Source organism: Erigeron canadensis, chromosome 6, assembly GCF_010389155.1.
Source record: "Erigeron canadensis isolate Cc75 chromosome 6, C_canadensis_v1, whole genome shotgun sequence".
In the NCBI taxonomy this organism is placed as follows: Eukaryota; Viridiplantae; Streptophyta; class Magnoliopsida; order Asterales; family Asteraceae; genus Erigeron; species Erigeron canadensis.
In genome coordinates, this window is record NC_057766.1 from 36,712,635 (window position 1) to 36,727,290 (window position 14,656).

The 14,656-nt window shown below is 31.1% G+C and overlaps 1 protein-coding gene and 1 non-coding gene across 2 annotated transcripts; both read left to right on the forward strand.

Moving 5' to 3' along the window:
• Nucleotides 1–9,450: 9,450 nt before the first annotated feature.
• Nucleotides 9,451–13,708, forward strand: LOC122605532. The gene is made up of 6 exons (XM_043778489.1): nt 9,451–9,573; nt 9,672–9,814; nt 10,607–10,683; nt 10,810–12,525; nt 12,646–12,817; nt 12,911–13,708. The coding sequence occupies exons 2-6, from the start codon at nt 9,766–9,768 to the stop codon at nt 13,492–13,494; spliced, it is 2,598 nt and encodes an 865-aa protein (XP_043634424.1). The 5' UTR covers nt 9,451–9,573; nt 9,672–9,765; the 3' UTR covers nt 13,495–13,708.
• A 129-nt stretch (nt 13,709–13,837) lies between these two features.
• TRNAY-GUA lies at nt 13,838–13,929 on the forward strand. The gene is given in 2 exon segments: nt 13,838–13,874; nt 13,894–13,929. It is a non-coding gene; the product is annotated as a tRNA-Tyr (tRNA).
• Nucleotides 13,930–14,656: the final 727 nt, after the last annotated feature.

Below are 14,656 nucleotides of genomic sequence, written 5' to 3' on the forward strand. Positions count from 1 at the left end.
AAACACCTAAACTATACTACCTACTATAAACTTTAACCCGTATGAATTTTATCGTTAATGAATTAGTTTAATTATATCACCACTCCTTTATATTCTAAAATATCTTCACTACATATTATAAATCAATTACCTTTACATCATTTACTATCATCAATCATCGCCGCCATCACCACCAGTTGCTGCCACCACCGTCGCCGCTACAGCATTGCACGAGTATCCTTCTAGTTATTGCATAATATATTGTTGAAATTACAATATCGTTCTCACCGTTTATGCAAAATTTCTAAATATTAGTTTTCTAAAAAACAGCATTAATTAGGACAACGGAAAGTTATAATTCTATTTTTGAAATTCGACAGACACTTTGGGACAAATCAAAACAAAAATGTGAATATGTATTTTGAAAAAGATAGAGTATTATTTTGTACGATTGATATAAAATATACTTTGTACGTATATCAATTTTAAGATTGAACTGGTAATTTAATTTACAGTCCACAGTATAGTCTACAAAATGAAGTTATCTATATATGTTTGATTACAAAATGAGGTTCTTTTTTTGTATTTTAAAAGTTAAATTCGAAATGAGACCCCCAAAAAGAACAACCTTATAATTTGACAACTATATCAAAGTAACATACCTTAGATTGAGAACTTATAATTGATTAGTAAGTTTGTGTTCAAGTTCAAAAACTTTGCTCAAACTCCACTTAAACTAACTCAAACTCGAGTTACACATCAATAGTTTGTCTTTGTACTGTTACACACTTCTATTAATTACCTACCCGAGTTTATCTTCGTTTAGTCAAAGTTATTCCCCTCTTGCATAAAAAAATAGAAAGAAGACGAAGTCAAGATTATTAATCCGTTAAAGTAACACATCTTCCCAAACAAACCCCTTTAATTCGTTTGTTATTATGTGTAAAGATTAATTCACAATTATTAATGGTAGATTGGTCAAGCTTTTATTGGCTTAGGTTATATGTATTTCCTCAAGCTTCCAGATTTTTCACTTAGTTAATCATAGATTCTCAAATTAGGTAGAAGAGATGGATAATTTGGTCAAATAAAAAAATCATATCTTTTGGAAACGAAGTCATAAAGATACTTAATGCTAATACTATATCTTAATTTACTTTTGGTCTCCAATTAATAATGCTATTTGTGTACGTAAAATATAGTGGTACAAATTAGCATTCGTGCACGTCACGTCTCCCTAACTTTATCATGTGCAAGATTGAATTATGTAATCTTGAAACTACTCATTAATTTCACTGTGAGTTTGCCGTCATATTAACTAACTGCATAAAAACTCAAGATTAATTAGATAATGCTCTCGTTAGTTTTACGAAGTTTCATGCAAAATTCATCTTAAAAAAATAATTAATAAAATAAAAAAAAGTTAGATAATGCTCTTGTTAGTTGTTAAAAAAAAAAGGAGGGAAAAGAAGAAGAAATTGAATGAATAACAATCCTTTATCTATACTACTTATTAAAGAAAATACCCCCATGTTGAAAGTTACATGGGGGAAAATGTTTAAAATGTTCTTCCATGTAATATTTTAATCTACTACCCTTAAAATATATAATATTTTCACTTAGCACTCAGATATTTTCAGTTACACTACCCCTTAACATTAATGATTACGTTACACTATCAATCTTTTATCTTTTAAAATATATCCATTAACCCTTTATATCAATAATCTACACCAATCGACGCCTCATCTGTCACCAACCGTCGCACCTGCCAACACATCGTCGCCGCCATGATCACCACCGCATTGCGCGGATAACGTGCTAGTGAAACCTAAAATCTCAACTACTTGTTGATAATTCGTAATTTAGCTTGTTTTGATATAATTATTTAATGCTTAATTAACAACCTATACCATATTAAATCACGTCAAACTTGTTATTTCAACTTAATCATGGTTTGTGTGTGTCTTTATAAAATGGTGTGTAATTGTGTATCAATGTATACAACTTTTTTAGAAATTTAGTTAGCATCAAAGCGAAGTATTTAACTGTCTAATCGTATACTATAACCCAATAGATTTGTTGATGAATCTCATCACTTTCTCTTCAAGTTAAAGAACTATATTAAAAATTACTCCGTATTTTAAAGTACTTAAATGTAAAAAAAGCATTACTGTAGAGTATCGTACTATGATATTATTGGACACACTTTAATGTAATTTATGGGATGATAATTGATTCTTTGCGTTGTTAAATTATAGTATCTAAGTGAACCCATGATCGATTATATTACTTGAGAGGTAACCACGTGATACAAATGTAACGACTGGCGTGGTTTGGGTGATGGGTAATGGCGGCGCCAATTGATGTAACAAAATTTTAAATAAAAAGGTATTATGTAGTTATTTTACAAGTTCATTCATTAATGTTACTATAAAACTACTTAACCTTAATCTATTTAGCTATATTGTGCAAGCTAGTTTATATACCGCAGTAGACGGGTTAATTTGTAACACACTAACACACAAAGAAAATTAGAAAATATGTATTCATTAGTTAAAACGTATACAATGATATATATGTTATATGGTGAAAACTAAACACATTGACTTTAAATTAGATAACAAAATTAATTATATTGAGGCTAAATATATTGCAGTTCAAAAGTGAAAGATTTTTAAATTTATATTTTGTCAATATGCGAAAGTACAAAACTTTGGGACACCAAATCCACGAAATTTTGTTGCATGTTTTCTTCCTGTTGTCCATACGCTAGTGTAAGTAGACAAACTTAGTTATTTTATACAAGTATCTTTTTATAGTGAATCCTATGATCTCGCTTAAAAATTACAAACCGAAACCAACTAAACTCAACACTTATTAATATTTTGTTAATCAATCTTTTTATTTAAATTTTGAGCTTTTGAGTAATTGAACTCAAAAATCTTTATGAAATATATGGACTTAATTGATATGTTTGTTGTTAAAACTTAAAAGTATAATCTTATTCTCATATAAGCTGTTTTGATCAGCTTATTTCTTTAGTTTACTCAGTCTAGATGCTTGTTGTATGATTAGTTGTGCAGGAAAGACTTAGAGTGTTGAATATATGCTTAGAGTGACTGAAACTATACAAGTGAAAGAAGTTTCAAGTAAAGAGACTAAAGTTGTAATTAAGGAGAAGATGTTTGTATAAATACAAAGTTACATACACATGTTTAGATTTAGGGTAAATCAACCCTAAATCTTTCAATCACACTTTTGTTTCTCTTTTTCTTCTTGATATATATATATATATATATATATATATATGGGGGAAGGGAATATGAGGCTGTTAGGCACCCAAGTTGGGTGAAAAACCCCTCACATACCTTTTTTTAAAAGGTAAAAATCATGGGGGACCATGTATTTATTTAAAATATTAAAATATTAGTATGTGAAGGGTTTTTCACCCAAGTTGGGTGCATTACAACCTCATGCTCACTTTTCCCTATATATATATATATATATATGCTTAATAGTTGTAATAATAATTTCGTAGATTGAATCATTGATTGTAATAGAACATTCAACAAATAGTTGAGTGCATCATATTTGATTAGCAAGTATAACTTTGGGGTAGTTTTGAGTTGAATTTATTTGAAAACAGATTAGAATTTCTGAAAATAAATTGAGATTTGTTTTATTTATTATATCTTAAGAGGTTATTTATTTTATTTATGTGAAACTTGTATCAGTTTGTTGATAAAATTATACTTTTTATTTTGTTAATAAACTGGTGATATTCACTACTTAAAATGCTTAATTAACAAATTATAGATCATGCTGAAAAGCTAGATAATTTGGCTATTAGAAACACCTGTATTATTATTATTAATTTATATATATGTGTATATATATATAGCTAAACGCTTTCTATACGTAACGCTATATATGCGTAATAGTATTTAGTTAGACGGAAAATGATGTGTGTGTGTTTTTTTTAGAGTGGTTTAGGTTGTGCGTGTATTTTACGGGGAAAAATCACAACCACGTCCTATTCTTGAATATAATAATGAGGAAAATCTGCCAAGGACTTGACAATTTAAATGACAAAAGTATGGCAACTATTTGGTGTTTTCTCTCATGTCACATGACTTGAAATTTCATCACAAATAAAGACAACACAATAGTTTATCCAAAGACGGAAATGCAACGTAAATCTAATGTAATTCATTACACATATGAATAAATATGATTTTACTTGAATGTAATATACCGTATATCAATTTTGAGATTATACATAATTATTCAAAAAAATAAAAAATATATGTAATTTTGTATCGTCAAATGTATTTACATCAGTTATCTATGATTTAAATTTGATAATCACGGATATGCCATCAATTTGGTCCGCTAAGCAAGTGCATCTATCACATGAATGACAATGATATGTGAAATAATAATAATAATAATAATAATAATAATAATAATAATAATAATAATAATAATAATAATATTGGTTAAGTCATTGTACGTACATCATTATATATTTTTGAGCTTCTCTTATCAAATAAAATAGTATAGTAGTATATCAATATATTAGACGCGAGATGATACACGAGCACATGATCCCATCCCATCCTATCGCAAGATGGTGTTTGCTGTCTAATTTTTATTATCACCAGTTAGCATATATGTGGCTCTCGATCAGGTTCAATTCTCATAAAAGATCTACGATTAATATACAAGTTATGTCATTTGTCAATCTATATAAGCCTTCGTTTATTATATATAACACCCATACCGATTGCAAATATATCTTTGTAATTCGGAATTGTTTGTCGATATTAACATGGTCCTCTTGTTTTTTGAGTAGCTTCAATTGCCATCAAATACAGGTAACGTTTGTTCATATACCATATGACGAGTCATTTTCCAACAATAATATTGGCAACTACCACGATATGGTCCTTCCTATCGAGAGGTTAAGTAGTAATCTTTGAACGATATTATAAAATTTGCCCAATATGTATGTATTATATATGAGCCTTATTAACCACTCATTTGTCAATTTACATATATAATAGTAGTAGTGATTAGTAGTCTTGTTATATACAATAACACCTATATCTATCTTGATTTGGTCTAACTCATGTGTACGTTAAATGGTTGAAAGTAATATCAATTTGATAACCACAAGCTGACGTCTCTTATATTCATGCACTTATATCCAAAATTAGTAAGTACGTCTAGCGAGAAAAGTGTCAAACTGTCAAACATATCAAGTCAATACATTTTTAATTAATTTGAATAATTAATAATTTGAATGATAATGATTAAATTGAGAATCATTTTGCAATTTCAAAACCATTACACATAATATCATGGTAAAAAAGCTTATAACCTTTTTCACATGATATCATGGTAGAAAAGCTTATAACTTTTATCTCTGTTTTTGTTATTATTATTAATTTTTATTTTTTGAGATGCATGCAATATATATTTTGGATTAATAAACACACAATATATATATATATATATATATATATATTTGAAAGGTGAATTTCGCTGAAAATTTTGTGTTGCGATTCGATAGCAGGAGGTATATCATACGTTGTCTTAACCGGGTGCACGTTAGAGAGCTCTTTCGAAGTAGACTTGCGTATTTCAAATATCTAGTGGGAGGAAAACTCCATACTAATCTGACCGAAGGCACGACGATTAATAGGGGTAAACTCTGCCCCCTCAGACTTAAACCTGGGTATACCCAAGTCAAAACCTAATAAAAGAACTATCTATATCTCAAAGTTGAAGGAATGCGAATTCAAACATAATTGGAGTCTGGTTCCTAAAGATATATATATATATATATATGTTTGGTCAATAAATATCGAATAATCAATAAAAGTACGCCCATCGTATCCCAACCAAACATTTTTGGTATCTCGATCACCACTACTATTTGCAGCGATAGTCGCTGCAAATAATGCGGGCTCCCTGTCTGTAATGACAAATCTGGCAAAATAATAGCGTGTCCCCTGTCAGTATTCGCTGCAAATAGTTGGATATGGACAAAACACCACTATTTGCAGCGATAGTCGCTGCTAATAGTCTGGTTGAATTACTAAAAATCTGGTCGGGATACCAGCCGCCTAAAAGTATTGATTACATTAATATGTTTGAACTTGACACAATTTGGACCACTTCTTTAAATTGATGCCGATGAAGAGCAGAGGGGCCACGTAAACTTTCATGCAAATTGGATCAATGTTTTACGTACGTATTTATTACAAATATATTATTTATTTATTTATTTATTTATTATTATTGTTATTATTTAAACGAAAATGGTTAATAATTATTATCTTAAAACAAACGAACGAGAAATGAATTAAAACTAGCTTGTTCAATTATATATTACTCGTACTCATTAATTAAGTCGGTGTTTCCGCTTGCCAATGCATGACAACTACTGTTTAAGTTTCAATATATTGATTGGTAGCTTGTTCCGTATTTTGTGGTCATATAGCCAAATTAAGAGTTAATAATTCATGTATACTACAGCATGTGATATATAAACTTATATAAACATCAAAACAGTGCACAAGGCCATTGAAAAGCAATCAATATATAGAATAGATCTACACACAAACATTAATAGAGCACGTCATAATAATTAGATGACAGAGACAGCCTTCAAAAATGATGAATGTTATGATGAACACAACTAAATAAAGACTATATATAGTACATACTTACTATTCAAAGACGGACACCATTCATGTATTGTACGCTCATAATCTGTTGTTTATTTTTCTTTGCTTTATATGTAAATGGTTTAAAGGCGTTTTAGTTATCCACATCTAATTAACAGAACTTGGGATACTAGCTGGCGGGAACTTTTTGTTCAAGTATTTTGTTTCGAACGAAATTATAGATTAAAATCTTCTCAAGTTATTCTAAACTTGTCAATACAATGATTTCAGTTATATAACAATTGTGGAATCTATATATGGATTATTATATATTTCTTCTTTTAGGGACATGTGTTGAAAATTACCGTCGTTGACTAACATAGATGTAAGTCTCAAATACTTCAATACACGACCAGTTGAATGTTCTATTACTAATTTACTATATACCATAGTTATACTTGTTATACTCTTACGAGTTACGAGTCGATGCTTATGAGTTGAGTCAATTTACACCAAAAACGAAACAACTCGTTGGGTGACTCAATTTACACCAAGAACGAGTTAATACGAGCCGCAAAGTTATGATTGTTGTAGTTAGATAATATTAGGGATGACAAAGAGACCCGCACCCGATGGGGAAAATCGCAACCCGACATTTTTTGGTCCGGGTTCGGGTTCGGGTACGCAGGTCTAGGGGCGGGTATGGGGATGATATTAGATTTTTTTACGGGTTTGGGTCCGGAGACGGTTTTAGTTTAAAACCCGCATACCCGACCCGTATAATCAAAACCCGCCCCGAATCCGTATACCCGACCAGTATATGTTAACATTATATCAATATTTCTATTTCCAATATGTATATAAAGCTACAGTAGCCAACTAAATTAATACAGAGTAATTAAAAATAAATATCTATACAAACATAGCATGGAATTTATTAATTCTTCATTCTGTTAGCCTCATCGTGAATGAAATACTTTGGTTATATTATAAAATTTTGATATATTGTCATTTTAATATTATGAATTTACAATTTTTAGTACATTTATACATAAGTATCACATGTTTGACTATATATGTTGCTTGTGAATGAATTTTAAAAAAACCATAAATATGTTAAGGGTGCCCTGATTACCCGTGGGGAAACCCGTTACCCGATGGTTAGTAAGTAAACAGGTATCCGTCGGGTCCGGGTCTGGGTTTGGGACAGAGATTTTTAATCGGGTCCGGGTCCGGGGTTAACAAAACCCGGACCGTTGCTATCCCTAGATAATATGGTTATGTATATATTATATATCATATTTATGGTTACTTTATTTTGCATGTTACATATGTATTTTTGATTCTTACAGTACGAGGTTGAAGATAAAATGTAAATTTATAAATCAAAAGCTTCATATATGTAATATTTCAGTAATAAACTACAATAATGAAATTATATTTTGTTTTTAAATACATAACATACATTTAATCTCTTATATAAATAAAAGAAGAATGTTTTAAGAAATTTTTACCTATGTGGTATGCCACTATTATTTCCTAAACTATTTTTAAAAATATATGATGTCATAATAGATTTTTTTTTATTTTAAAAACTATTTTTTATATTAGAGAATATGCCATTTCTTTTTTTTTTTATATATTATTTTTAACCTTAATTATTTTTAATTAAAATGAAAGATAATATCCTAACTCTTTAACTTTAATTTCATATCTACCACTGATTTATGATAGTTACTTTTTAATTTTTCATCACCCTAATCAGTTTTATGTATTAATGTTAATCTTTACAAGTATGTTGCTATGTCCGTATCAAATTACAATGTATTGACAACAAATTAAATACATATTTCTATATATTTTTTTGTTTTAAATTTTTAATTAAGCGTCCCGGGTTAAACCCGGGTTGATTAGCTAGTTAGTATATAAAATGTTTTTTTTAAGTATACAATCATTAGCAAAAAAATTTTTTCTGTAATATTTATATCTCTTTAATTTGTTGTTACGTTACAAGATCAATAATAAGAACACTATGCTAGATTATTAAACAATAAATAAATGCAAAAGTAAATGAATAAATAAGACAAATCTCTTATATTAATAAAAGAAGATTGTGATGATGTCATTTTTTTTAAAATTTTTTTTACATAATATGTTAATATATTATCTTAACGTTTGTATGACATCATTCAAAAAAATAGACAAAACAAAACAATTTCAAACTTATTTCAAGATATAATGATTTTAACATAATTTTAGTATATGGAAAATTTTTATTTTACTTAAATATTTAGGAGGAATAGAAACTAAAAATCAAAACTCGTATAATTAATTAAATTTTTCATTGTATTTTTTAAAATATATAACTATATTTTTTTTTTTTCCGATATCATTGTAACTTAAGTGAAATATTAAGTGTTATCAAAGGGTTGATATTGAATAGAAAACAAATTTGTAGATTAAAATTTATTATGTAATTTTATTTGGAGTTAGAATTATGAGAATTGAATAATCAATTTATTATCAGATTTTTAATATAACAAATGTGATTTATATATTTTGACTTCTTAACAAACTGTAATTTTAACAACAACTTCTATTCAGCTACCCGCATAATATGCGGGTTGATTAGCTAGTGAAGAAGAAATACTGAAATAGGGAAATTACGTGTGAGGAGTAGATCATGTAAACAAGTGGAGGTGGGACCAATTGTACACACCTTTTTCACATATTTCACTCACCTCCCTCCTCCCCCACTCCCTTATTTTTGAAAGTTCAAAATCACACTCTCACACACACACACCCCAACACACATTTACACACACTCTCTCTCACACACACACAATTACTCCATGTACAGTACAGCCTACTACAGATTCTTGTTGTAAAAGAACGTTGAATGATTCCGCCATTTCAGGTACTACCTTACATTTTCTTCATTTAATTTAATACTATATATATATATATATTTATTATAGCTCTTGCTAACCAGATATATTTGTGTATATTTTGTAGGTGGAACCTGTATGCATCGATGGAATATAGCTCTAAGATAATTTAACTCTCATATATATTTTTCTCAATTTACTGAAAATTTTTTTAGCTGGAAATGGAGAGAGATAAGCGGAGAAAATCAAAGATACCTTGCCTTTTTGGAGGTACAACATACACTCTATGTATATATGTGTTTATACTTGTATATATTGTATCTATATTTTGGTTGTTGAGAAAATTTGCATTAAAAAGCTACATTCTGAGATTTTTTATTTTTCTATAGAAATAAAAGTGTTGTTTTCAGGTTGATGCTAGCTGAAAGTAGAATAAAATTGTAAAAATTATATTATGTTTAGTTAAGTTTCTGTTTCTAGTGGATATTTGTTTTGTAAAATTAATTATCCCCAACTGAAATTTGCTTTTTGTTTTTATGTTGTGAAATTTATTATTTAGCATGTTAGGACAAAATTATAACAATATCTTGCTTTTTCTTCATTGTTGTTATACTTTTTTTTTTTATCAGCATTTTAGCGTTTGATTTGATGTTGTTATTTTGTCCTTCACATTCTGGATGTAAAAATGCTGTATTTTAATTTAAAGTTATGATGATGAAACAGGGCATGGTGTTCTGAAATTCTGACTATTGAGAAAGAATTTAACTAATAATAATTGTAATAATAAATAAAAAGAATTTTTTGGTAATAAAGATGTTTTAATGGTTCTTTATGAGAATATTGGGTCTTTGATTTTTTTGTCTGACTGATGGTTCCTACTTTAAGCTAACCATTTTGCTTTTATTTATTGTTACCTACTTTTCCGTTTGAATTTAATGTTGAATTTCACCTGTCCTGCTTCATAGGGTGTGAGCTACAACTTGTTTGCAGATAATTTCTTGCATCTGATTATTAGTTTTAGTATTTGCATTTGAGCAAACCACATATATAAACTTTTTCCAGGGAATGGAGACATTTCGACCACCCGGAAAACTGTCCAAAACAGGTCTGCGAGTGACGTCTTCACCGAGAAAAATTTGGTGTGTAACTCTCTATATAGTTATTGGACATGATTTTAAGTTATGAATGCTATCGTATTTTATATTTGTACATATTCTGCATTGTATTTGCAATGTACTCAACTGAATATTGATTGGTAATTGTAGTTGGCATTTGAAGTTGGGCAAGCATCTGCTAAACAAGTTTATGGAACGTCCATGAAGACATTGTTAGCGAAAGAAATGTCGAATGAAACTGCAGCTAAAAAGCGGTCACCAAGTCTTATAGCTAAATTGATGGGTTTAGATGGACTGCCATCTCCCCAACCTGTTCACAAGCAGCAAAGGAAGGTGTCAGACAACTCTCAAAAGAGTAGCGTTAAAAAGAATGAGAAGCTGGGCAGTTATCAGTTGGATAAGAAGACTTCAATGGAACAGCAACATTTCAAAGATGTTTATGAAGATCCAGAAGCGTCACATGTTGCAAATCGTCTATACTCGTCACCGTTGAGTGCAAAAAGGAGGTCCACGAAACAGGAATTGGGATACATCCAAGAAAGATGCGATGAAATGCTTAGGGAGTCGATTGCTATTAAAAATAAACTTGAAAGGGTAGATTCCAACTCGGACTTGATGTTAAGTTATCTGCACAAAGATCAGCAAGAGATCTCATTTGGTTCTCCCTGCAACCAAATAACACTTTTAAAACCAGCAAGTTATGTCAGACATACACACCATGGCAAAAGGTTGAAAGAAGCAAACGAAATGTTAAATTATCATGTTCCCGTTACTTATCAAAGAAACGAGGATGTGCTTTTAGACTACTCTTATCACCATACTACTAACCCTCGTAGATCGTCCAGATATCAGGTAGAAAGGAAAGATACAAGTGTCATTTCTCCAACAAGAATTGTAGTCCTTAAGCCAAATCTTGTTAAGATTTACGATGATCAGGATCTGGTTCATTCTTCTGATGAATATAGGGGAAATAGAGAATCAAGTGAAGTCAGGTCTTCTAGGTACAAGTCAAGAGAAGCAAGAGAGATTGCAAGGCATATTACTAGTCAAATGAAAGAGGGTTTTGAAGGGGGGCATGTTAACTTATTTGATTCTGGGTATAGAGGATATGGAAGTGCTTTTGCTAGTGAATCAGAAGTGATGGCAATTTCTTCCAGAAGTTCCTTTGACCGGCCCAGGCGTTCACCATCTGAATCCGCTGTGATTAGGGAGGCAAAGAAGAGAATGTCTCGTAGGTGGAAGACTCACGGATATCAAGATGTGGGAATGGTTGGCAAGGGCAGCACATTGAAAGAAATGCTATCTGTTCCAAACAATGAAATGAGGCATGATAAAACTGGATCAGTGGTGAGTCCAGTTGGGGTTGGTGATGAATATGATTGGAGAGAAGAATATCTAAGAAGTACATCAAGATCAAGACCTGTCCCTCCATCTTCCTGCTACCAAAGTCATACTACAAACAATTATCAGGAAGCTCATGTTGAGGAAAAGATAATGGTACATAACGAGCAGTCTAATCGAACTAAAAGTAAGGGAATAAAGGGCAATTGTAAACGCAGAGAAGATTCACGATCCAAGAGTTCAAGAAACGGTAAAAGTAGTCAGTCCTCCCTACATTGCAATGCCTGCAATCCCAAATTTGATAATAGTGTACCAGAAAACCACTACAGCCGAAAACCTACTACTACTTGTTTTGAGAACGAAGATGCTGCTGAAGAAGAGTCGCTAATTCGCGATATTCATGAAGCTACCACAAATGAAGCTTCTTTTGTTGATGTGGTCAGGGTACCTTCTGAATCTACTACCAATGAGCTGATAGAAGATGCAGATTCCTCTGCTGCTGATGAAGATACTTCAAATTCACAGGTATATTGTGAAACACGTATTTAGTTAGTCAATCTATACATTTCTTTTAAATGAACATACGCAAATCAAGTAGTTTATTTGCCATTTCAAGGAAGTTAGTAATTGATTGCAAATTCACAGGGTACTGTCTCCATTCAGCTTTCTGGACCCGAGCCTGACCCAGAATCTTCTGAAGGCTCGAAGGAAATTGAAGTTGACCAACATGGTCAAATATCGGTGTCGGAAGTTCCTCTTGCAGAAGATGTATCATCAGGTTCTGATTGCTTTGAGAGAGTCAGTTCTCAGCTTCTTGGTACCTACTAAATTATTTCACCTTAAGTGTTTTTTAAACCTACTTTTCTTTTGCTCAATTTTTGTTAATTTACTTTTTTGCCCACGTACTTAGAGCTCAGAAAACAACTTCATCTGCTGAAAATGGAGTCAGGATCAACTTATGACAGTCCAAATGATGAAGAAATCGAACAAGGATCATCCTTTAGTGCCTCTGAGTCAGACAACTGGGAATCTAGTTACCTGACTGATGTCCTACAAAGTTCCAGTTTCTACGATCATGAACCACTTACGTTCATGACTACTTGGTATTTAGTTGACTATCCCAGAGATACTTGGTTATTTGATCATCTTGAAAAGAAATACTCCCAAGATCCAACAGTTTCAAAACCTGAAAGACGATTATTTCATGATCGTATACACGAAGCATTGTGTGATATTACTAAGACCATGATATCATGCTCATGGGTCAACCCAGGTAAAAGAGGAATCCAGATCACATTGACCGAAACCGGGTTTGAAGATCAGCTGCAGAAGGTGCTTACCAAGCAAGAAAAAGATGCAAGTATGGATTTTGAGGAAATGTCCATTGACAAGGATCATGAGTGGTTGGAACCAGTGGACGAAATAGATGTTGTTGGCAGACAAATTGCAGATGTGTTGTTAAAGGAGTTAGTACTAGAAATTGTATGCATATAGTTTGTTAGTCGCGGTGTAGTTGTAGCCGGTAGACATTAGAACCACGGTATCTGAACGAAATAATGGGAAAACAAGAAAACATTTTGAAAGATAAACCAAGTTTAGGTGATGAAAGAATTTGGTACTTTTGTGGTTACAATCTGTTTGTATGATATTGTAGGTGACTTTAAACACTCTTTATAATTACATCCATTACATGTATCAGTTATATTTACCATCCCATTTTGTAGCATGAGAATATTTATTTCCTTTTATATCCACACAATTTCATTCTTCTGGTTCAGTTGGTATGAGGCCATGTGAACTATTGTTATTAAACGAAAGTGTAGGAAGATAAACAAATCCGACCTTAGCTCAGTTGGTAGAGCGGAGGACTGTAGTGGGAAACATCTCGAAGCCATCCTTAGGTCGCTGGTTCGAATCCGGCAGGTCGGACATTTGTTTTTTTTTGTTACATGGTAACATTCTGTCTATGTTTTTCTGAGGAAGATTTATCATAAACAAATAACAACAGAGATGATAAAAAGAAATTTTGTCTAGACACTGTTTTGCTTCGATACTACGCATACTTCTAGGAAGTCGTTTATAACTTAAATTTAGAGTAGAATTCTGATAACGATGTCAATATGTCATAAGAGGATATGTTTAATTGATTATTATTTCCCCGATAACAAGTTATTTATAACTACTTATGCCAATTGTGTTGATTACATTCATACAATCATACATTTATTAAAACAATGAGCTAAATATAGTTTTATACTTTGTGCATTTTAATGGGCGAGATCATCGTATATTCGTATCTAAACCATATTTCTTTAAATCCAAAACACAAAAGAAAAAAGAAAAGAAGGATCCAAGTTGGCGACTTTTGGAATTATCGCTTGTAAATATAGCTAAAGTTTGAATGATCGAACGCCCCTAGATGAAAAAAGATGCACAACCTATTAAACGACTAACTTATAAACCTCATACTCCACGAATAAAGATTAGATATTGTTGCTGTTTTTGTGATTGAATAGATATTGTTGTTGTATTGGTATTTCTTTCTGAATAATGTGGTATAGTATATAAAGCCGAACAAAAGTAGGCTCATCCACAGTTGTAAGCCCTATTGGCTTTGGCTCTCCGGGTTAAGAATATGTAAGAGTTATTTATCGTT